General features: G+C 40.2%; 1 protein-coding gene across 2 annotated transcripts in view; it reads left to right on the top strand.

Moving 5' to 3' along the window:
• Positions 1-4,975: 4,975 nt before the first annotated feature.
• The window catches only part of UBE2W (ubiquitin conjugating enzyme E2 W), a 29,620-nt gene continuing 9,035 nt past the window's right edge, over positions 4,976-25,560 (top strand). For both annotated transcript variants that reach the window (XM_032182366.1, XM_032182365.1), the window contains exons 1-3: positions 4,976-5,005; positions 20,158-20,249; positions 25,397-25,499. In XM_032182366.1, coding sequence (XP_032038257.1) covers positions 4,991-5,005; positions 20,158-20,249; positions 25,397-25,499 — 210 coding nt within the window. In that variant the 5' untranslated portion in view covers positions 4,976-4,990. The remainder of the gene's footprint in view (positions 5,006-20,157; positions 20,250-25,396; positions 25,500-25,560) is intronic.

Here is a 25,560-nt window from a genome sequence, read left to right as displayed (position 1 = left end):
CAGTTACTTCAAAATGGTGATTGCAGCATATTACTAAAAGACGCAGTTCCTCTTTCCATGGCCATGTGTTCTCCTTCCCTGGCAGTAATTATAACTGTGCGTCTACAGTATAGGCCAGATTATTTTTTCTGATCTGATGGAAAAACATTTTGGTAAGTAACCATTATGCATGATGAAGTCCTGCTCTCCTGGAAGTGACTGAACATCTGCATGACAATGGGAAGTAATGAATGAATTCCTTGTTTTGCTTGGCTTGTGCACGCAGCTTTTCCTTTATGTATTAAAGTGTCTTTATCTGAATCCACAAGTTTTCTTACTTCTACCTTTTCGAAGGAGTAAGACTTTCTTACTTCTACCTTTTTGATTCTCTTCCCCATCCCTCTGGGGGAAGAGTGAGTGAGTGGCTGTATGGTGCCCAGCTGCCTGCCAGGATTAAACCACAAAATGGTTTCAGTCTTCCTGTGGCTAAACTGAAAGCCACAGATCACTTCCAAAATTGATAAATCCTGTGTAAGAGAAGAAATGGAAGCACATGACATCTGAGAATGGGATCATTCACGCTGTGTTTTCTCTCATATCGGGAATAACATGAACCTTTCCCCTTGCTTCCATTCATTCCTTTAACAGACCTGGGACAGAAGCAATAAATGTGCCTCTTACTATTCAGAACTGAATAAGATAAAATTGGAAGAAGCCATTGATGAAAACTCTACATTACCAGCAAGGAATAAAACAGCAACACAATTTCAAACACATATGAAAATGTAGCATATTTTTCATTTTTAGTGACGCATGTGTTGTGGCTTAACCCGGCTGGCAGCTAAACACCACACAGCCATTCGCTCACGCTCCCCCCTCCCTCTCTGGGATGGGGGAGAGAAACAGGAAAGTGAAGCCCGTGAGTTAAGATAAAAACAGTTTATTAAGACAGGAAAATAATAATAATAATAATAATAACAATAATAGTACTACTAATAATAATGTGTACGAAACAAGTGATGCACAATGCAATTGTTCACTACCCGCTGACCAATGCCCAGCCTAACCCCAAGCACCTGCCCCCCCACCCCAGCTAGCCACCCCTATATATCGTTTAGCATGATGTCAGAGGATATGGAAAACCTATTTGGTCAATTTGGGTCAGCTGTTCTGGGTCTGTCCCCTCACAGCTCTTGCTGCACCCCCAGCCTGCCCGCTGGCAGGACAGAACAAGAAGCTGAAAAGTCCTTGGCTTGGTGTAAGCACTGCTCTGCAATAATTAAAACATCAGCATGTTACCAGCACTTTTCTCATCCTAAGCCAAAACATAGCACCCTACCAGCTACTAGAAGGAAAATTAACTCTGTCCTAACTGAAACCAGGACAGCATGTAATTTATTTGTCTTCTCAATACAATTTTGTCTTGGTTTGATTCCATACCTTTTACTAGCATGATGCAGACCGCTTTCTGCAGGTGCATCACACGTGTTTATCAGATCTCTGTTCAGACTTTTTAAGCTCAGTGCCCTTACTGGCAGTGGAAGAAGTTGGCACAAGTCCTCTGCGCAGTATGTAGCCCTCCATGCTCCTGAGACGTAGTCTCCTGGCACTGCAGATTATGGTTGCTATGTCACTGGAGTAACAAAGGGAGGTTAATGTCAATGCACAGTTAACTTCTGTGTAAGATAGAGATAATATGGAAAGCTACAAAAAAGTACAGTGTACAAAGACAAAAGAAATCAAGCACGTGTTATAGTGGCAGAAATTGTAAAGAAACAGGCTGTGATAGCTTGGTATATAGAAGAACGATATAGGAAAAGGGAGACCAGAGGGAAAAAAAAAGTTTGGTAACAATAATGGAGGGAATGGAATATAAAACTATAAGAACCGTAATCAAGAAACATATCTGACCTTTGTGAAACTGGTTAGATCCATCAGAAGATTATCTAATAAAATCAGACTGAATGTTGATTGCATTTTTTTCTGTAAATATAGGTAATGCAAACCATGAAATGGGTTTTTAGATCACATTCATGAATGTTTTCAGGTACATTTTCAGTAGGAGGTTGCAATTTCATGATTTGCACTACATATATATATTAGATATGAGTCATAATCATGTATTTGATCAGATCAATGCAAGATACCTCCTGAAATAATGTAGATACCAAATTAAAGTCCTCTTACCTCTAAAGTTTTGAGTATTTGGGATCTAGGACTCCAAATTTGGAAGCTCCTGGCAAAACTTAAGTTTACTTGTGCAGGATGAGACTGCACTGGCCAAATACTAAAGATTTATTTAATTAAAAACAAATATACAAACAAAAAACAAAACCCAAACAACTCCTCACACCCACCCACCCCCCCCACCAAAAAAAAAAAAAAAAAAAAAGGCCACCAAAAATTTTTCATTTCTGCTGTGGCTGTCTCTACACCTGCAAGAGATTAGGAAGAGTTAACTGCACGAGTGTTTTCTCCCATATTTTGTATAGGTAAAGGTCAATGCTGAAATGAACAGCAAATTACAATATAACCAACTTATTGTGAAATCTTCTCACTCTGGGATTTGGGGCTTTTTGTTGTTTAGATTACTGAGCAATTTAGAACAAAGAATACTATAATAATAAATAATAATAAATAATAATACTATAATAATAAATAAATGTGTAGTAGAAAAAATACCTTTGGTACAAGAGTAAACTATTCAAAATGAATTTAGGAAAGGCGGATGGGTTCTGGTCAGAATGTCTGTTCAATTTCTTACACATTCAGTTAAGATAGGGTGGGAAGTAGTCCATTTGTGCTTTATCATTTATGCAAAGCGCAGACCCTGTTCCTTGCTTTTCATGTCTGCTATCCTCAGGAATGGAATTTGCAACTGGAGGAAGTTATCTCAGTAAACAATATTTTAGTCCAAAATGTGGTAGGTGCCTTTATTTTTAAGATCAAAAAGTTACTGTAATAAAATTAAAAAAAAAAAAAAAAAAAAAAAGACTTCTGGAACTTAAGGCTAGTTAAAAGGTTAAGAATGTTTGCTAAAGCAGCTTCTTGGCCAGAGATGATTTTTCTTTATTACAGAGTGGAAGTTGTATTTTTATTGGTTACAGTTAGCATAAGGCTACAAAGCTGTTCTTTTCCTGCAAAACTAGCTTGCTGGCGTTCAGACACTTAGGCCTTTTCGTATCTTCTGACCTTGAACAGGGTTTTCTAGAACATGGTTAAGAAACTGAATACAATGGACTCCAATCAGTTTTATCTCCTTGTGGTGACAACAACACGAATAGTCAATATGTCCATGTTTATAGCTGAACACATGTCCACTGCTTAAACTTGATGTTCTTGCTATCTTCGTGGCATATGGCACAAATGTATTTGGGGATAAACATATGTTTGAATCATGCAAAAAAACCAACATCTAGTAAAACAGTAATAGTGCCACTTAATACTGTAACTGCCTAAGTAAATTCTGAAGAACCACAGGAAAAAGAAACCTCCACATCTACTGAATGCAATAAATCCTCTGCAACCTAATATGAGTTGAGAGATCATATGTTAATATTGACTTCCAGGGAAAATGCAATGGCAAGACTCTTGACACTTCAATGTCACTTAAATGAAGGCAATAGAGCAAAGCCAGCTTGCACGGCTTCAGGAGCCGTGACTGGGAATTGAGGTTGGATTTAGAGGCCAAAAAGTATAGGATTCAGCTTACATTGCAGGTTTTTCCACCCTTTTAGTAGGCTATTCTCATTTCCTACTCAAAAATCAACACATACTCAGTTCTGTCATCAGCAAAGTCCTCCAAAGCCCATAGGTTTGTTCCTTCCTGCAGCTAGCTCACGGAGGAATGATGCTCCCGCTGCCTTCTGCTGCTCCTTTTATGCAAACCACAGGAGTTTGGACACTCATTTTAATGACAGCAACATTGTCCATGCTGGACATGAGTTGGAATCTGATGCCGCATTACACTGGGTTTTTGGTTTCCTCCAGTTAGCCATCTTTAAAGCTGAGGATACAAAAATACATCCCGGAAGGTTAAGCTTGTATGAGGAAGCAGTATCCCGTATCACACCAAGTAATATGGTTAAAGAAAGTAGGCAAGCTTTCAGATGGATACACAACCCTTCTTTAGGCCTAGAATTAAGGTGGCAGATTTCAGAGGCACATACAAGCTGAGAACAGCTGTTTAATCATCGAATTGGATCTGTATCAGGCCACCTCCACAAGAAAATTCAGGTGTTACCGAGGAGCAGAGGTGATCCAAGGGGATTCTTTGGCATCATTATGAAGTGTGGGTGTGCAGGGGCAAGGAGAGACAGGTACTATAAGATTAGTTATTGGAACATACAGCAAGGTCAGCGGGGAGATGGACCTATAATGAGCTATAAAGTCAGGATCATGGGAACATTAGGGTTGGAGAAGACCTCCAAGATCATCTGGTCCAGCCATCACTGCCTACTAAACCCTTGGTTTGATGTATACTCTAACATTACGGGTTTGATAGATTTGTCTTCAAAACCACTATTTTGTAGGTTTATGTTGAAGATCAGGTAGGTATGGGACACTACAGGTGGAATATATAGCTGCTGTATGGAAGTGTTTTGACAAGGTGCTTAATTCACCGACTGTAGCTCCCAGCGGGGCTCTTTTATTCACCTCCAGAGCTACCACCCAATCACCTGGTGCAAATCACAAGGCATATTCCACCCCAGGAAACGAAATCGCCGCATCCCACTACACCCCCACCTAACACACGACCCCCACACGGCACAGCTCATGGAGCCCTCCGACCCCAAACCCGTCCGCCCGCCTCACCACTCTCCCTCCCTCCCTCCCTCCCTGCGCCCGCCCGCACCGCCCCCTCCGCGGCGCCTGCGCGGCGGCGCCACCGCGTGACGGCCTAGGGCGGGGACGGAGCCGGGCGCTGCGAGGGCCGGCGGCGCGGCGCGGTGCGGGGGGAGGAGGAGGAGGAGGAGGAGGAGGAGGAGGAGGAGGCGGCGGCGGCTCCATCATGGCGTCCATGCAGGTGAGCGGCCGGCCGCCAGCCGCGCCCCGGCCTGCGGGGCGGCGAGGGGGAGCGAGGGGGAACCCGGCCCGGCCCGGCCCTGAGGGGGCGCCCGGAGGGCTGAGGGGAGGCTGAGAGGGGAGCAGGCGGAGGGGAGGGGAAGGGAGCGGGGTCGGGGCCCTGAGCGCGGGGGGCGCTGAGGGGGCTGAGGGGCCGAGCCCTGCTCCTGGGGGTGCCCCCCCGGGAAGCTGCGGGCCGGCAGCGCCCGGCTCTGCGTGCTTGCAGCCGGCTGCCGCAGGGCCGGCGGGGTGCAGGCAGGGTGCTGCTGCCGACAGGTATTGCCAGCCTTCGGCCCCGCTCCGGAGCAGGCGGGGATGGCAGCCGCAGGATCTGCTGGGGGCGGTGTGGATGGAGGGCTTCTGCCCGGGCGTACCGCGGCGTGCCCGGGACAAAAGAGCGCTGGGCTTTGCGGCTGTGGGCCTGGCCTTGCCTATTTCACCTGCTCCGCCTCACCTCCTCGTTATTTATCTTTTCATTTCGCCTTTAAACGCGGTCGGACCCTTACTTCTCGTTTTCCTTTTCAAATCTCTTTTTTCTTTGCGTTCCCATCCACTATAACTCTTTATTTTTATTTTTTTTTGTCACCAGTAACGGGACGACCCAGAAGGAGCGTACGAACAATCAGATTAATTCTGATAGCCTGGATTTAGTGCTCACAAGAGTTAAAGTGTCAAAACGCCGGGCCTTGTGGGGTAAAAATTTTGCTGGCAGAGATTAGAAGCATAAAAAAGAAATTGTAGGTCTTTCTGAGTTACTGAAATGCGATGGGATTGAGAACTTGAACGTAGTTGAACGTGCTGTACAGAACGTTCCTGATTTAGCAGCAGTTTAGGCAGAGAGGCTGATGTGTCTTCGATTCAGCCGCTCAGTCTGGCGAACGCGTTTCTGTGATCCTTTTTTTAACATTCAGATTTCCCCAAGTGCAAAATAGAGACAGGCATTCATTAAGTAGAAACTTCTTATAAAGCTACATAAAAACATAAGGAAGTGATGGTTGTGAAACTTGGAGGAGGCAGTCTATCTGTGGGGCTTTATAAACCAAGGCAATGCTCTGTCTTTGGCCTATTAAATGACCTTCTGCAGCTTGCCTCACCCTCATTCCTGTTGATCCCTTTGTAAAAGGGAAATCATGATTACAAAATCATTGCTTAGGAGACAGGAATTACAGATGTTGTCTAAAAGATCAGTTATGTGCAGAGGTAATACTCTCTTCCTGAAAATGTGACTCTCGTGTTGTAACTGCTTCCATTTTAGAAATACTTGCTGTAAGATCATTCTTCTTTCTCATATTTTTTTTTTTAATTCTGTTCTGTTTTCTTTTGATGAGGAATTTTGTGGAGATGTTTTTTTTGTTGATGTTGTTTACCAATTGCATGATGTTCTGAAAATAATGACTTTTTCCTGAGTTTTAGACATTCATTTATGCTGTGCTCAAAAACTAGAGAATTGGAAAAGGAATTGCCTAGGAACCTTTGCTGTAAATAAGCAGGAAACCTAAACTGACTTCAGTAAAATTAGTAAGTTTCCCATTATTGGGCACCTTCACAGGTGAACAAGATTTCAAAGCTCTGAACTTTTCTATTGAAGAACGTTTAAATCTTCAGCATGAAGAACATTTTACAAAGTATATAATTTTGAGTGATTTTTCCATTCATGTTCATTCATTGCTGCTAACATTTAATATGTAAGTAGCCTCACTCAAAAAAAAAAGTAATTTTTCTAATTATTTACAGTTTGTTTTTTTTAATACTCAATGTCTGACATGTTTGTGCAACTGATTGCAGTCTGTAAAATACCAATAGCTTATTGCTGTACCATTATGGCAGTGTTGTTGATATTTCTGATACAAATGCTACATCAAAAAATGATGAAAATTTATTTGAGCTACAATGCCTCAAATGCCATAATTTCTATGACATTGTGATGCCCTCAGTCGCTTAGACATTGTTTTTACATATCCACCAAAACTTCTGTGATTAACTTAAAGGGAAATTATTTGATTGGCACATTCTAAGTCATCCTACAAGGAAAGTGTTGAAACTCTATCAAATCACTGCTTTTTGGCAGTATTAATGAAGAGCAACGTGAACGGCTACTGTGGTTCAGTTGATGTGTTGTAACTCAGAACTTGGGAGTATGAGCCTTTGTATTTATCGTTTAGGTTTATTATGATTTTTGCCTGCACGGACACTTGTTATGGTAGCTTTCCATAACACTCTTTCTAGATAATAGAAGCCCATGTTGATGAGATCCCGTGTGGAGATTTTTCTCAGAAGTGCAAGTTTGTGTAACTTCTTTGTGAAGGGGAGAAAAAATATTCTAAGAAGTTGTGAGTACAGTAGAACAAGCAAATAGAACGGACTTCGTATGAAAATTTGGTGTAGCATCATTAGTTTTAAAGCTAGAGTTAACATAAAAATGTGGCAAATACTGCAGGAACACTAGGTAATAAACAGTTGTTCTCAGAACAGCTGGGAACACAGAACTTCCATTGAGAATGGAAGAATGGGTAAAGAACAGAACCAAGGTAGTTTAGCTGAAAATGCATTGTTTCTGTACAGTGTTACAGACTCAGTTAATGCTTTTCCCTAACCCCACAGGTATCAACTGCTTGCATCTAAACTTGAAAGATTCACTTGATAGTGCTGACACTTGAATTACTGCTATTTTACCTTTCCTCTCTTCTTAATACTGAGTTTCTTGAAATTCTGACTTAAGACCAGATATATTTAAGGAGATTTCACAAACCTGTCTATGGGGACAGTTTTAGGTGTTTATCACCAAAATAACCTTTCGTCTTTTCTTTAAGGTATGCACACGGGGCTTGTACATGCAGATATTGAAATCTGATTAAATTCAGGGGTAATGTAATTAATGACACAAACAGCTTTAGTAAAGATTGTAGTGTAGAATGTCAGCCTTGTGTTTGTGCATGCTTTTATGTTATCACGACTTTTTTTGCCCTTGAAAACTGCCCACTGTTGCGCCACTATCAAAGCACATGCTCACGTCAAAGTAAAAAGTGCTACTTAAAAAGTCTTGTTTCAGCAACAGATTTTTTTTTTTTTCTAAATACCTGTAACAAAAGGCATTTAACAAAATAACTGTGCCAAATGACAACATGGAATTTGTGTTAGTTGAGATCATCAGCGGCTTGATCACAAAACACAAGCTGGTAGTAACACAGAAGCTGCCCACAAGTTTCATCCCAGTGTTTTTTTTTATCAGTGGGTTATGGGATGGGGAAACAGTATACAAGCCACGGAAATCTCAAGGAAAAAATGGCATTATAAGAAAATATGTTCTGAATATGCCCACTTTCATCTAAACTTCCTTGTTTCTATTCTTCACCTGCTCTTCTTGTCGGTAGAAGTTCTCTTTCCAGCTACTCTCAGGACAGTTGTTTATTGCTCAATAGTTCTTCAGTATTGACAGTTTTATTTAGTAGTTGGGGAATAGTTTTCTCTTTGACATAGTTTGGCCATGAAGAAGTTTTAAAATCTATATAATAATAAAAAAGACAACTTTATGGAGTAAAGCTTTCAGTTGACTGGGACTTCAATGCTGGTGCATGTGTGTTTGGTGCTGTTGAAGGTCACGGTGCAAGATACTATTTGTGTTATGTCAAATTAAGTATTTAAAAAGAAAATGAGTGGCTACACAATCAATTCTGGGATACAAACACAAAGAGATTACTGGTAGTTACTAACTGTGTGAAACATTTAGTGGTGCCTTTGGTGAAATACCATTGAAAGGTTAAAAAAACAAAACAAAAATATATATTTTTTTAAAAACTGAAAGATGGATGTATTGTAACTGAAACCAGAACGAGGGGAGAGGAAATGCCATTTCTCCTGTCCACTAAATGGTTGTTAGTCCTCTGTGTAACCTTCAGTTATCAGTCTGTACCGGTACGCAGTGTATTAGTTTTGGCTATAAGCCATGCTACAGTAAGGTGAGATAAATACAGAATTTATGTTTGTTTTACCAAGATGAGTTTAATCTTGTTTTTTAATTAACTTTTGAAGTGAGTTGAAAAATCCAGTGAAATTTAAAATTTGCAGCTATTAGTTCAGCGAAGATAAATAAAATAAAAGTCGTGGCTTTAGGCCCTAAGGAGTCTCACTTTTTGCATCTGCCTGTATAAAATATTTTGGGAAATGCCGTACTGTGCAGCAGCTGCAGAATTTGGGGGCTAAAACAAAAGAATTCACTTCATAGAAAGAAAGCAGTGGTAGACTTTAGTTTACTAAAAACGAACCTTAGGTACCAGCAGACTTTTCTTCCAAATAGGCCAACTGTATAGCTAAAATATGGAAGACCACGAAGGCTTTCGACCTGGTATTTTGAAAGTTGCTATCTGATCCACACAGGTATGATTTAAATCAGGGAAATAGGAGCAGGCAGATACTGGAAACAACTCTTATCCCAGTTGATTGCAGATATTTCTTGCTCAGCTTCCTAATGCCCTGTTCCTGCTTTTAGGCCTAGTTATTCAAGCCCTGAGAAGGGGAAAAGAGAAAACAATAGATTTGCAAAAGCCAGGGAATGCTGTCTTGTTAAGCTGTACCCTTGGAAAGCTCAGGGAGCTTGTAAATAATAAGCTAAAGCAGCTTAGCTCAAATAATGTGCACAAGGTAGTGGATCAAGCACTTTCTTCAATTGTTTGGTCAAATTCTATTAAGCTGAGACTTTAAGACTAAAGGATCTTCGCTTCTATAATATAAAGGCATAGGCTATATGGGTGAATGCTGCAGGAGATAATGGGATTAAATTACCACTATTACTATGACAGAGGTGAGGCCCAGCTTCTGTGGAACTCAGTTGTTGTGGTCAGGTTCAACAAACCCAAATGTGCTTGGTAGAATGACCACGTCTGACGTAGCCTTGTTTAACAACCTAGGTTGAAGCTTGCAAGCTTCTGGAGGCTGAAGTTCTTGCTGGTGTGGTAGTGGCGAGGATAAAAGTCTTTCACTCTGGACTTGGAGGCAAAAATTTCATGCATCTTGCATGGTTTTGAAGTCGGACTGACAGCTGGGAACTTGGGTTGTTTTCTTTTTTCCTTTGGAAGGGAGGAAAAGGCAATGTTACAATTTAAATCCGCTGAAATTTTGTTAATTAATAGCAAATTACAAATACATTTTAAGTCTTTTAAAACAAGAAGAACCACTACGCAACCTTTCATGGTAGAATGAGAAGTCTCAAAAGGTCTTCTGGAATCTGTGCAAGTCCTTGCAGGTTGTCCTGTCTGTCTGTCCCCTCCCTGACCTTTAGCACTTAAAATAAGAGTGGGGTTTGGTCTTGGGGGTGAAAAGGAGGAGGTGGAACCCAGCATTTACCTCGTTGGCACCAGTATTAAAAAGTTGAATGAGAAAGGACAGAAGGTAACAGTGGCAGAGCAGGAATTACTGATTTTTTTTTTTTATGGTGGTAATTAATGATGTTGTTGAGAATGCTATTCACCCTTTAATGCACAGTTTTAAAAATAAGTCTTTAGGGTGATAAGACCAAACTTGTCATCTTTATATTCAGTTTAATTAAAAGTACTGCTTGATCAACCTCAAGAAGAAAAGATCCTGTATATATGTCAATACATTTTGTTTAGTTTACTGGAGTATAGCAAATACTGTCTCTAAAATCTGCTGGAATAAAACCCTTCATTGAATTTTGTGCCACGTATTTACATTGGTATATTCTTTCTTGATTAGAAATCGGTGGCCATTAAGAAGAAGGGACAAAGAAACTGAATGGATTGAGGTTTCCTAAATTTTCTCCCTGCCATACGTAGGGATATGGATTAGATGAGTATTTAAATCTTGTTACAGTTGGCTGTTTCTGACTTTTTTTTACTCCCTTTTCTTCCCAAAAGGTATTTTGTCAGCATTTTATCTCGGTTATCAGCCTCTGGAACGTTCTTTGGGAGGATGAGAAATTCCCTGGTAGACATATGGTTGCCCTCATTATGCCAGTCCTTGCTGTTATCTTGAAGTCATTGCTTTAGCTGAAGCAGTTTAAATGATGTCAAACGCTTGTCCTTAAAAGACTGAATTATTTGTGTTTGACTTGTTAGTACTGTCTGCGGCTTGTGCTGGGCATTGTTATGTCTGAAGAATCCTTTGAAAAAGCAGATTACTAGCTGTCGGGTTCCTTTTATTCTTCATTAGTGGATTTCACTTAATTTGCTTTAAAATGACAGGTTTAGTGTCAAAAATGGGATTATCTGGGAAAAGCTTTTCAGGCTGTGGCGTGCAGAGTGGTTTTGTGCGTGTGGTTATTGGTGTCTCTTTAATTATGTTGTAGTTCTGTTTTCAGGTTGCTCTCGAGTCTTGGTGACCTGAAGTCAATTCCCTTTAGAAGAGTGCTGCATGGCCTTGACCTTCCAGTCAAATATTGAGAAATCCCCAACCTGCAGTATTTCTCATTTTATTTTAGAGCTCCTTGGGGTGGAGCGTATGAAGCTCTCCTCGTCAGTGAACTGAGAAATCAACAACCTCCACCCAGCCCTAGTGAGACCTTAAAACGTTCAGAACAACAGACCGTTAGTGGTGGGAACTTCTTTACAAGTAGCTCGTTAAAAGGCTTCCTGCACTGCCTTTAGGCTCCCTGAAAAAGAGAGAGACACACAAAATGCCTGATGCTGGGGACTTGAACTGCGGATTGGTCTGGGAAAATAACATTGTAGAACTGGGTTGCCAGATGTTAACATGTTTTATTAGAAATAAGGAGGAGGATACTAATCTGCTTCTGCACTCTGAGTACAGATTGAAAACCTGATATTCAGCCAAAAATAGATAAAACTGAAAAACAATTCTTCCAACTCAAATCCTGGCATTATTTTTTTATGGGCATATTATTCTGCAAAGCAGTTTTGCTGTGTCCTGCTGAAGCTCTAATTGGGCACATCCAGCCAATTCGTCTCTCTTCCCTCCTCCTCTGGGCCTTGATTAAAACTTACTATAAGTAAATTTCCACTGATTAGGAAAAATTCTCCCAGGATTGTGATAGTTGAGGATCTGGATGGCTTGTGTGCCTGGGAGTCTGGGCTGAATGATTTCACCTGGTTAATGCAATATACTCTGCGGGGGCTTTTTGAATGACCTGCTTGTTAGGAAACAGAGCTTTTTAGGAACAGTCTCTTTCATCTTTTCTGTTGTTTGCTTGACTTTAGTAGACACACACACACACAGACACAGACACACACACACACACACACTTAGAAGTCAGCATTTTTAATTTTTTGATATTTAAATTTAGGTGTCTATTTAGGAATAGAATACCTAAATATAGAAACATGGAATCAGTTGCAGCAGTGCTTGTGCTAATAATGTATTTTCTATAGAAGTGTTTTTTTTTTTTCATTCTTTTTTTTTTTTTTTTTTTTTTTTCTTAAAACCAGGGCTATTTACCCAGTGTTTAGAATTTCATACGCTTTGAGATTTGAGATTGTTTTCAGTAAGAAATGTGCAAAGGGAAGAACGAAGATGCTGAAAATAGAGCTGTCCCTGGTCTCGTTCTCTCAGGCTGGGAGGCTGTCCTAGCAGGCCTGTGACAGCTATGCCTGGGAAGCAAGGTTTGTTGCAAGGTGTGTTGTCTCAGCACTGGTGGTGCAGCCTAGTGACAGCTCCTGCTCTGGTACGAGGTTACCATTTGCCTCCATTCACGAAGGAGATACCTCTATGGATATCTCCTGGATATAAAAACTTCTCCAAATCAGAAAGGATGTTTCTGTGAAGTGCTTAGTAACTTGAATGGGGGAGGAGGTGACAGCTTGTAGCTCATAAGTGAAATGTAAATTCTTTGCCAAGGCTCCATCCTAGGCCTGTCAGCGCTTTTGTGCCAGCGGTTTGCTAGGTGCATGTAAGTCTCTGGATGTGCAAGAGAATCATTAGCAGTTACTGAAGAAATACTGCTGGGTCTCCCTGGGATGCAGCGCATTGACTAGCATGCAGCAAGAGTGGAGCCCCTGTGGGATTAATTTTTAACTCCTGTTTATGAGTTAGCTTTTCTTCCTTGCAGATCTCCGAACTAGATAAAGAGCTGAATTCACGGTATTTAGGAAGGCACGGCCTTGGAAGGCTGCTCCTTTCATATATCATCACAACAAAGAGAAGGAAAGGAGATAGTGTTTCGAAATGGGTTTCTAACAAAATTGATGAGCAGGTATTTTGGATACCCATCCTTCCTAGTGCATGATATTTTGTAATCGCTGTTCTGTCCCTTGCTTTCTTTGTTCTTCTCTGTTTACACATTTTCCACTCTGGTTTCTGCTCTCTTGCTAGAGAAGAATTGCTTTCCCATCACTGTTTTCTGCCAAGCTCTTATCACTGCCCATAATATATCTGGTCTTGTACTGAATCTCCTTTTGGTTTAGTCAGCTCAGCATTTTTCTGTATTCTGAATTTTCAAATCTATTCGAAAGGTTGCTTATAGGTAAAGTATTTTACTAAGATAACTCATTTAGCTCTCAGATTACCCATTTCAGACACTACGCATCTCGTGCAACATTTCTTGAAACACCAAAAAGTAGAATATTCAAGAACTGCGAAGATAAGATGCCTGAATATGTGCACTGAGCTCTTTTTCAATTTTATTTTCTGTATATCATTTACCTTTATGAAGTATATTCAGCTCTGAGGATACAGTAAGCCAGGACTATGGGCACACAGTCGAATTTGATTGCATTATGGCATCAATATTTTACTGCTAATTGACAAGGCCAATGTAACACTGTGTGTGCTTTGTGTGCTTTGCCCACTCCAGTTATGAAGTACAGTGCCTTAACCAAAGCAGTATTTGTTGGCTGTCTTAATAGCTCTCAACAGCATGTACATATATTCATAGCTGGCAGTGACCCATATAACTGAGGGTACCTTACTTTTTCACTGGAAGCATACATATTTTTCTGCATATAGCTTTATTATGCTTTAACTCTTTCTAGGCTCCAGTTTTCAAAGGGAAGGGCAAAGCTGTTGCTGGAGTTTAGAGCTGGAAGTAGACGCCTGATACTGTGATGCCCATTTTTAAGGACATTGAGAAGGGTTCTTTCCACTTACCTACAAGAGCTAGGCAAGTTTTTGTGATGGGAGGAGGTGGGGGATGAATTTGAGTGCCCTGTTTCTTTGTGGGAAATTAGGGTTAAAGGCTGTCTGCCTTGGGTATGAGCCTTGTTTGTGGTAGAATCAGAAACAAGATCCCTGGCTTAGGGAATATGACAGTGGTATTGTCACGTATGCTTTGGGAATACAGGTTACTCCCTTGTGAGACCAGTGAAGTAATTTTGATTCTGTTAATAGGTGTTTGTAACATACTGTCTGGCTTAAGGGTGCACAGTGACCAAACTGTCTGATTCTAGGAGATGGATTCAGAAACATTCATATCACCAACCTCCAAATCTTCTCCTGTCCTAAACTCTTACCCTGTCCCCGTTTTTACAGTACATCTTTTTATATGCCCTGCCTCTTCTTCTTTATGTGACTCTCCAGGAATCAATACAAGCGTGAAATTTAGCTGTGGCATTTGAGATGTTACCACGCCAGATCCAGAGTTGGCAAAGAGAAAGAGAGATGTGTACCCCACTGGAGAAAGAAGAATGTATATTTTTGCCTAGCAAAGGTGCTAGAAGCTATTGGCTTTGGAGATATGTTTAAACCTAAACTGTAACAGACAGTGGCTGCCATATTTCTGGATTAAAATGGTAGTTTGTTGTGAGCTCTGTGAGGAGTTGGCAGGAATTCTGCTGCACTGACACCTGGTTAATTTTGTTCTTTGCTCCATGTTCTTTGAGAAGTCTTACGAGCTTCACGTTTCAGAAAATCTGTGGAGGATATCTGAGCGGGCTGCATGAATCCTATTTGACAGAACTAGGTGTAGGATACAAGCCATTGCTATGTCAGACAACTCAGCCACTGCAGTAAGCTTTCCTTGGAATTGATGTTTGGATCATTAAGCTGTGTTCTTTGGTTTCATCCCTGAATCACCCTTTCCTGTAGAGGTAGGTGAATTAAGTAATCATGGTTTCAAAGGCTTCCGCCTTTATGAAAACACTTACGTAAACTGCTGGTTGTGTTGTTACTCTTTGTCTTGCAGCTGGTTAATTGAAGGACTGGGATGTTACCCATTCTTGGGTCTCTGATTTTCGTGCTCTCCCTCTCCCTCTAGGCAGTGAATGTAGTACCAATTTCATACTTTTTAGTTTATTTGGAAGTTGTGTTAAAACAACGTTTAGCACAAAATCCTCTATCTCAAAAATAAGGAAGAGCTCAAATTGAGATTGCCTGTGTAACTTGATGTTTGCGGTCTGATTTCTGTTTCTCAGTTGCCTTAAATCAGAAGTGGACAAGCAGGAAGGGAATGCCTATAGGAAATCTGCGGTGGAGTAGCAGAAGCATTGGAATGATGGTCTTATGATATTGGGAAGAATGATACGGCAAGCACTGATCCCGAGAGCATATAAATTATAGAGAGATCATCTGAGAGAGTGATGGAGGCTGTTGTGGGAGCGAGTGGCTGTACTGTCTTGTAGCTTGACTGGAAGGAGCTGGCTGAGAGGCTGAAAGCAGCTTGAATGTGTGATGAAAGGATTATCATTCTTGATTTGCAGTAATTAAAAAGCAAAAGTAATAACAGTATTTACTTCAGATGTGTATTTCTCAACAGAGGTGGAGATTTGTAAATGAAGATGGACTACTGATAAATGTTGTAGTGCTACGGGTTTCTAGAAAATACTATTTTACAGTGGCAAGTTGTCTCAATATGGAAAAATAGAGGAAGTGTAATAAGTGTGGCTATGTGAGGAGCTATTTAGTGAGCTGAAGATTGAAAAGACTTTGTACAAAACAAAGTGAAAATAAGTTGTCACTTTTAATGCTCCATATAAAAGGAAGGGGGAAGCATGCAAGTGTGAAATCTACCTGTGATTCCTTGTTTTAAATTAATAAATAGATCTGAAAAAGCATTAAGAAAGTTTTTTGTAAATCACCTAAAAGAAAGATGAAGAAAGGGATGAGTCTGTTAATGGAAAAGGAAAGCAAAGAACAGATGACACAGATACTTAATAACAATGAGGCAGTAAATCATGGCAAACAAATGGGACAGATTTAATAGCTTTCTGGTATTGGATATTGTGTCTGCCACTAGTATTCAGCTGTTTAGTTTTTAGTGTTTGCTTTTTGTTGTTGTTTTTAAGTGTTTAAGCAACTGATTCTGATTTGCTTTTTTGGCAATTATTTTGAGTGAGTTTCCAGATGGCAAATACTATTTTTATTCTTCTGCTTTCCTATAAAAAAAGTGGCTTCTGAAAATCACTGAACTGAATGGTGTCTGATACCTACGGGCTATAAATAGACAATTAACTTGTACATAGATAGGAAATCCATTTTAGCTATTTTTTTTAGAGCAAATTGTATTGAACTACCATGGTTTCCTCTTTTGCTGTGTAGTAACTACTATGAAAACAGAGCAGTAGGTGTTTTCTGGTGATGCAAATTATATGTATTTTTTGCTTGTGTTACTTGGGCCTTTGAATGAGCCGGCGAGAAAAATGTAGTATAAATTAATGTTTGAATGTTTTTTTTTTTTTTTTTTTTTTTTTCCTGTTAACTACAGAGGTATCTCAGGGTATCACAGAAGTAGTTTGGTTGTTGTAAAATTGTTGTTTCAAATGAGAGTCTGACTGATAAAGGGTGTTTTGTTCCTTTGGGCTGAGCAGACCTGCAAAAGGGTTTTTTGAGGGCAAGTCTGCATTGGCTTTCGTGCTTTCTTACACCCCCATCATCCAAGCTGTGTGCAAGTGTTCTTACAAAATAGAAAAGTGACAACAAATGGAGAAGCTTCAACTGAAGAAGGATTAAAATCAGCAAAATGGCTTTCAGGAGAGAAAGCTACAGCGTGTTTAAGTGGGGAAGGAGAGGAGAGAAGCAGAAGGAGTAGCAGACTAACCAGTGCAGCAGTGAGCAGATGCAGAGCGGGGTTAACTGCAGCAGGCAGCCTGCCCCACGCGGCTGCTTGTTCGCTCCATTGTGTGATGTGAAAGGTAAAATGAGAACTTGTGCATTAAGATCAAGACAATAGGTAAAGCAAAAGCTGCATGTGCATGGAATTCATTTGTTACTTCCCTTTGGCAGGTGGGTGTTTAGTGTTTAGCTGTTTCTAGCAGAGCAGGGCTTCATTTTACTTGGGAAGACAAAAGCCACAACTCCAAACATTTCCCCCCCTTTCTCCTAGCTGTTAATTGCTAACACTGATGACATTTGACGGTGTGGAATATCCCTTTGGTCACTGTGGTCAGCTGTCCTGGCTGTGTCCCCTCCCTACTGCTCATGCAGCCCTGGCATCCACTACACAGCAGTGTGAGAAGCAGAAGAGGCCTCGGCTCTGTGCAAGCACTGCTCTGCGACAACTAAAATGTCAGTGTGTTATCAGCACTGTTTTCCATCACAAATCCAAAACATAGCACCACAGGAACTATTTTGAAGAAAATTAACTCTGTCCCAGCCCAAACCAGTACAGAATGCAGACAAAGTGTGTAAAAAGCGTTGTGCTGCTACAAAGAAAAGTAAATCTGTGGGATGTGCACGGAAGGGTAATGATGAAACATTTTGCAACTTGAGCCTTAAGTGGCTGGTTTTGAGTGTTGCGTTGCTGTATATGCATATGTATGTCTATATATTTGTGTGGTGCGTAAATATATATATATTTATAGTTAAGGAGTCAGCTGCGAAAATGAAATGCACAGATAATGAGACTTGGAGGTGGGAGGAAGTTGAGAGGGTTACATGGGTTTAGTTTAGGGAAGATTGGGCAAGGAGAGACGTAAGTTGAAAATAAGTCAAATAATTCTGTCTCCACGAAGAATAAAAAGTGGTTTGGCATAATTCACTCACCTGGATCTATTATTGTGAAGAAAACTATTCCAGTTGGAAAAGCAGCGGAATAGGCAGAGATAGGGTGATGTGGGAAATGTTAAAGGCTTTTAACTTCAAGAATATTTTACATATCTTTGATCCATCCTTATGTTAGAAAGATGGAGGTGACTTCCCCGAGGTATCAGCAAGCCCTAAGTTATTAAGATTCTACAGATGGCCAAGATTGTTGGAAAAGTTTTCATCCAGTGTCCTTTGTCCCTCTAGTTGTGCCACCCCTCATTAGGGAAAAAAAAAATAGTAATTTCATGCCTGAAAAGCAATTTCCTATATTCATGTCTTTAAAACACAAGGAAATCTCTCCCTCTGAAACCTTCCCTTTCCAAATGTTTAATTTCAGAAATCTAGTTTCAGTGAGCCCTTTGTGTGTAATGTGTGTGTGTGTGTGTGTTTGGTATAGCAGTCTTTTAAACATAAGAAAATAATAAAAAAATAAAGTAACTAAACGAATATCAAGCTGTTTTGATGCTACCAGTGCAGATTTCTAGTTTTCTGTATGATGTTACAGTAGTCTTTAGGTGTTCTTGGTGTTACTCTGAGGAAATCAACACTCTTTGAAATGTATTTGATCAGCTAGTACAAACACTTCTAACCACTGAAGAGGAATCAATTTCAAGTTGTTTCATTTAAACTTTGGAAATTTTCTGAATTGCTTTGGTAACAAGGAGCTCAATTTCCCAACTGAACTGCATGAATGTGGGCCTCAAGGGCCTCATTTAAGTGTGTATGGGTTTTTTTGTTTTGTTTCTTTAAACGAGATCTAACTGCTGATACTAATGAGATGCTACGTGAGGCAACTTTAAGTTGTGGTAAGTGAGAAGGGATAGAAAAAAAAGTCCTCCATGGTAGCTTTGGGAGAGTATCCTCAAAATCTCCTGATTATACATGTATTTAGCTGCATCCTAGCTGCAGCTATGTGCAAGAATGTAGGCAGCAGCACGAGGAAAGTGTTTATTCTCCTCCCTGGCACTGGAGGCCACATCTGAAGCGCCGTCTGTCAGGGGCCCTGCTACAGGAAGGGCCTCGTGTGCTGTAGTGAGTACCTCATGTGGCTTCTGAGGTGGTGAGGCTGACCTACATGACTCACAAGAGGCTGCTCAGCCTTCACAAGAGAAGGCAAAGGGAAGATCTTGCTGATGTCTGCAGCGACCTGATGGGTGCAGCGAAAACAGAGCGTGACTCCTCCGAGATGCACAGCAGGAAGACAAGGGGCAGCAGGCAGATCGAAGCGTGAGGCGTTCTGGTAGGACACAAAGAAAACCCTCCATACCATGAGGGTTGTCCAACACTGGAATGAGTTGACCAAACAGGCCAATTAAAAGACAAATTTCTGCATACTAGTTAGCCCCCCTCTTAAAACAGTTTGTTGGTAGTTGTATGAATTCTGGTTAGTAAGCCACGATTACCTTTTGGTCCAGTTTCTAGAGTACTGGACAGCGTCTTCTGAAAGAGGTCTGCAGGCAGCTGGTCGTCTGCAGAGGTAACTGGGCTGGTGCCTGGTAGAGCAAACCTTGTTTTGAGAACTTGTGGTGAGAGCCTGATCAGATACCTTAGTACCCTGTCAAAAGAAGTAAGAACTACCTGAGCTACTAGTATAATGCTTCTCTAAATATTGCATATCTGGGGATTTGAAGATAGAGTTATTTTATAGTTAGAAAGTAGTTTGTGCTCTACAAAACCACATAATCCTGTTTAGTTTTGCTTTATGTCCTTTGGGATGACTTGGAACAAGGAAAATACTTGCACAGATGCCAAATATAAGCATCTTAAATAATGGAGAGAAGGAAGAGTTGTTCTGTTAAGGTCTTGGAGAACTAATTGTGAATCCGATGCTATCTGGGGAATTTGAAATGTTTACTGCTGACAATAGAGCTGTGGTAGACATCTGTGTAGCATGACAAAATCCTTGATACTGCTGTGTATTTCATAATGCAACAGTGCTTCACCTAGTAGTGTTGCAAATTTTACAGAAAATTATAATGAAAAAACACTAAACTTAAAGCCTGTGAATTTTCAGTTTAATTTCTTGGGGAGGATTCTTTCTTCCTTCTCCTGTTTCAATTTCACTATGGATTTAATTTTTAAATAACTAATTTTACCTTTTAGTAATTGATTAAAAGCTTACTTTGGTGTATGTGCTAATTTTTGAGCTTCATTTAATATTTGAACTTATTTTATACAATTTCTTTCTAGAAAAGATTACAAAAAGAACTATTGGCGTTGCAAAATGATCCACCTCCAGGAATGACTCTAAATGAAAAGAGTGTACAAAATTCAATTACACAGTAAGTATTGTTCAATTTTTTGCTGCTAAGTTGAAAAGTATGTTGTGGAAAGTCTCCTCATGCCACTTTCACAATTTGTTCCAAGTAACATTGTGAACTTTTGTTTTTAATCCAGAGAATGAAACTTTTTTAATGGGCATATTGCGGTAATGTGCTGGACACTCTCAGAACACAAATAATGAATTCAATAAATTTGTATTAGGCATTAACAAAATGTTAATTGGTCAAAGCTTCTGCATATTTTAATTTAACAACCTCTTGTAGCTACTAACCTGTGAAACTCCTTTAAATTTAATGAAATAATGGAGTAGCTGGTTTAGACTTCATACATTATTGTTGTGGGTTAGTCCTGGCAGAGAGCTAAGTATCACAAAGCTGCTCTCATTGTCCCTGTGTGGGATGGTGGAGAGAATTGGAAAGGTAAAAGTGAGAGAATTCATGGACTGAGATAAAGACAGTTTACTAGGTAAAGCAAGAGCTACACTAAACCAAAGCCAAACCAGGAATCCATTTGCTGCTTCCCATTGGCAGGCAGGTGTTCAGCCACTCTCCAGGAGAGCAGGGCTCATTGTGTGTAACAGTTGCTTGGGAAGACAAACACCATCGCTCTGAATGTTCCTTCTTCTTTACCACAGCTTTTATTGCTGAGCACAGTGCCACGTGGTATGGGACATCCCTTTGGTCAGGTTGGGTCAGTTGTCCTTGCTGTGTCCCCTCCCAGCTCCTTGCACACCCCCAACCTGCTTGGTGTCAGGGCAGCACAAGAAGCTGAAAGTCCTTGTCTGTGATCTGCAACAGCTAAAACATTGGTGTTTTAGTGCCACTATTTTAGTCAAAAGTCCCAAACCAGGTATAGTGTAAGGCTCTGTGAAGAAAATTAACCCTGTCCCAGCCCAAACCATTATAATGAGTATATTTCATAGTTATTAATTTCCATCATCTTACTCTAAGCAGAGAAAACTTCTTAAAGAGCAAAGTTGTCCAAATTCATTTTTTGAGACTCTTGCTGTAATTTATGCTGTGCAAAACTGAAATAAAAATATGGTTAAATATTCTGTGCATTTTATTGAAATTCACAGGTGTTGTTCTCTATATTAAACTAATATTTTTTTTTCAATTGACTAAAATTCAAAGACTGTGTTGACCTTTTTTTTAGGCAATTTACTGTCTTTTTTTCTTAGATTAATTCAGAGAAATGTTAGAAAAATCTTTGCAGATACAAAAATCAATGAGTCTGAATTTCAGAATACTTGTTCTTGACATGTAGCCTGATGGTGGATCAAGGTGTAGCCTTGATTGATGGATCAATTTAAATACATAAGTTGAGCTGACTTGTGATGTTTCTTAACATTTGCATTTCTGATGCTGGCACTCTGACTATGCTACTTAAGGTTTTATAAGCCTTCAGTGCTTTTGGTATACTGAGTTAAATACTGCTGTTGCTTTCAAGTGGTAACTGTATTTTGTGATACTTGATGCTGAAGACTGTGACTGAAACAAGTTGAAATAGCACTTCCCAGAATTTGGTACTAATAGCAAACAATTGTACATTTGGTGAATTGAAAATTGTTTCTTGCTTTACTTGGAGTCCTTTTTTTCAGGAGAAAAAAAAAAAGTATTTTGCTTCTCAAAGAAAATCCAATCTAATTTTGCAAGAGCTTTTTCACTTGCTTAAACAAAAATAGCAATTAAGGGAAAGTTTACAGAAGGTGAAGAGATGTAAAAGGAGAAAATTTTTTTCTGTTCATGGATTTCCATTTTTCTTGGGATGTTTTTGTCACGAGTGCGACTGCATTGTTTTTTCTGCTACGTGCAATTTTCATACATGCAAGTAAAAACTTCCAGTTCATGGAGTTTTTTTCAAATTGTCACTAACTAGCTTCCCGATGCTAGAAACATCATATTTCGCCCTTCAAGGGTTTTTGATGCAAAGTAGCGTGTTCTCAGATTTTTAATCAAATTGAAGTTTGTGTTGGTGCACAAAATGGATTTGTGTACCAATACTCTGGGGTTTAAAAGGAGCTGAATAAATTAATTGGAGCATATGATGTAACTGGGTCATTTGAAACTTTAAGCAATCTTTTCTTTTTAAATACCCAATAATTAGAAGTTTGAGATGGCTTAAAAAGGAAAAAAAAAAAAGAAAAAAAAAAAAAACAAAACACAGGGAAGATGGGTTTTAGTGATTCATTGACCTTAAGAGGAACAGTGTCCAGGCAGAATTTTCTTCATAAATGAAACTAGTTCAAAAACTTGAAAGTGGAGATTCTGGATCACAAAGACCAATAAAGCTGAATGGTATTGGTGGAGCGTGTGTATAAATGTAAAAGCAGAAGGCATAGCAAGCTATGTCATCTCAAGTGCAGCTAGAATAAATCAGAGCAGAATATCCTGAGCTGGAAGATACCCACAGGGTCCCTCAAGTCCAACTCCTGGCACTGCACAGGACCACCCAAAAACCAGACCATGTGTCTGAGAGCGTTGTCCAAATGCTTCTTGAACTCCAGCAGGCCCAGTGCTGTGACCACGGCCCTGGGAGCCTGTCCCAGTGCCCAACCACCCTCTGGGTGCAGAACCTTTCCCTAACTCCCAGCCTGACCCTCCCCTGTCCCAGCTCCATACCGTTCCCTTAGGTCCTGTTGCTGTCCCCAGAGAGCAGAGCTCAGCACCTGCCCCTCCGCTCCCCTTGTGAGGGTGCTGCAGGCTGCCAGCAGGCCTCCCCTCGGCCTGCTCTGCTATGTGTCTTCTCCTCTAGACCCTTCATCATTCTTGTAGTCCTCTTTTCAACACTCTAATAGTTTTGTGTCCCTTCTATACCGCAGCACTTGAGGTGAGGCCACACAGCGTAGAGCAAAGCGGGACAATCCCTTCCCTCAACCCTCTAGCAGTGCCGTGCTTGATGCAGCCCAGGGTACCGTTGGCCCTTTTGGCTGCCTGGTCACGCTGCTAGCTAATGTTCTATTTGCCATTAACCAGCACCCCCATGTCCCTTTCCATGGGGCTGCTCTCCAGCCTCCCATTCCCCAGTCTGAATGTATAGCTAGAGTTGCACCACCCAGGTACCGAATCCAAAGCTTTCTGTATATTTCATAAAATTGGTGATGGCTCAGCCCTCTAATCTATCAAGATCTCTCTGCAAGGCCATTCTACCCTTGACAGAGTCAATAGCACTTCCTAATTTAGTATCATCCACAAATGTACTCAGTGCTCTTAGAGTCCTGCGTCCAGGTCATTTATAAAAACACTGAAGAAGAGAACTGGACCTCAAATAGAGGCACTGCAGAACCCTAATAGTGGTGACTGGCTAACAGCCCAATGTAACCCCACTTACTGTATGCCTTTGAACCTGACCCATCAACTCATTGTTCACCCATCATACCATGTACTTGTCTAGCTGTATGCTGGATGATTTTTCCAGAGGGATACTGTGAGATGAAGTATTGAAAGCTGTACTGGAATCCAAAAAGATATGTTTACTGGCTTCCCTTTGTTAACTAGATGAGTAACCTCCTCATAAATGGCAGTTAAGTTACTAAGCAGAACTTTCCATCATGGAAAAAATTATTGTGTTATTTCAAGTGTTTTTTCAATAAATTCTAGATTTGAAAACAAATCTAGGAGGGCACTAATCGGCGTCCTTAATAGCTGTACCAAGAAGTTATCTTCAGTCTGCGTCAGGAATTTCTTGGACCCACTGCTATCAGCTGTATGATATTCTCAGTTAACATCTGGGAAATTGAAGTCACCCATAAGGACAAGGGCAGTTGAGCTAGAGATATCCCTTAATTACTTGTAGAATATTCATCAGTGTTGTCATATGGGTTGGATGGATGAACTCCTACAGCAACACTTTATTTACCTTAATCCTTACCCAGAGGCTCCCAACAGTGTCATTGCCACCTGTAAGTGCCGTTCAGTTCAGCTCTGCTACATTCAATGCCACCTGCCCTGCAATCAAAGGACAGTCATTGCCCTCCTTTACCCTCCTACTGTTAAAGATAAGTTCCTCCCGAAGAGTGCAACAGCAGATCAGTGGAGAAGTAATTTTCCTTAAGAAAAAAAAAAAAAGAAAAAAAGAAAAAAAAAAAGACAAGATGAAAAATATGCACCACTTAAATACGGGGACAGCCTATGTGGTATGAGGGTGGAGAGAGGTTGAGAAAAGGATCATCAGGACTGCCAGTGGAAGGGGACGTTGGCTTTTCTGAATGCATTGCTGTTCTAAAAAATCTCAGCTGCCTCACTTGGGAGTGATGTACATGTTTTTGTCTGAGACATTTGTAGTCTCTTGATAAATCTTTACATTATTGTATTCCTTAAATGTGTAAAACTCAATCAAGGGTGAAAGACAAAAATGGGGAAGTGATGCTACAGAGGATTGTATTAAATGAACAACAGAACTCCAAAATGACAGAAGTGAGATAGCATGGTGTTGTTATATCTTGAACACTATACAGAATCTATTTTGACTAGATTAAAAAAAAACCACTAATTTCATGTTACAGTGGAAGAAGTAGATGCAGAAGAAAAACATACTTTGATATGTTGCATCTTAATTCCAGTTGCAAGTCATCCTTTTTCTGCTTTCAATTTACTGTGACCTTTTCATTTTTATATTACTAGCTTTTACAGTTTTAGTGTTCCCTTGCACGCCAGATTGCGTAATATTTAGTTTCTGACTTTTCTTGTAAGTTCAAGAGCAGCATTCCCCATTCCCTCTTGGATATTGATTTTATTTTAGTAAACTATAACGATGATTTCAATGATAGAAAAATGAAAACAACATGGAAAAAAGATGCATACTACTTTGTTCCCTTCCAAGCCCGATTTTATGTAGGAATAAACTTTGGAACAAGCCTTTTGTGTCAGCTTTGGCTCATGTAACAGCCATTTATTTGGGAACTGATGGATCCATGATGAGTTCAAGTCATAATTACTTGTATAATTTGTAGTGCTATAGCAATGCATGCATGTGAAATACTAAGCTTGTTTCTTTTAAATGTGGGCTGTATGTATTATTCTCTTATGATACTCATTGAAAGTTTAGAAAATTTGCTGATTAGTGGTTGATTCTATTTGTCCTGTGCTCCAGGAGTGAAATTATAATTTATTAGTCTATAATACTAATTTTTTTCTTAATTCCTTAGGTGGATTGTAGACATGGAAGGTGCTCCAGGAACACTATATGAAGGGGAGAAATTTCAGCTTCTATTTAAGTTCAGTAGTCGGTATCCTTTTGATTCGCCTCAGGTAATTGTTTTCTTACCACTTGCTTAACTCTATCTCTAGGTTATAGCTCCTTTCATTTTTA

The sequence above is a fragment of the Aythya fuligula genome, chromosome 2 (genome assembly GCF_009819795.1).
Source record: "Aythya fuligula isolate bAytFul2 chromosome 2, bAytFul2.pri, whole genome shotgun sequence".
Taxonomy (NCBI): Eukaryota; Metazoa; Chordata; class Aves; order Anseriformes; family Anatidae; genus Aythya; species Aythya fuligula.
The sequence above is the reverse complement of the archived record's forward strand: the minus strand, read 5'-3'. Positions and strand labels throughout refer to the sequence as shown.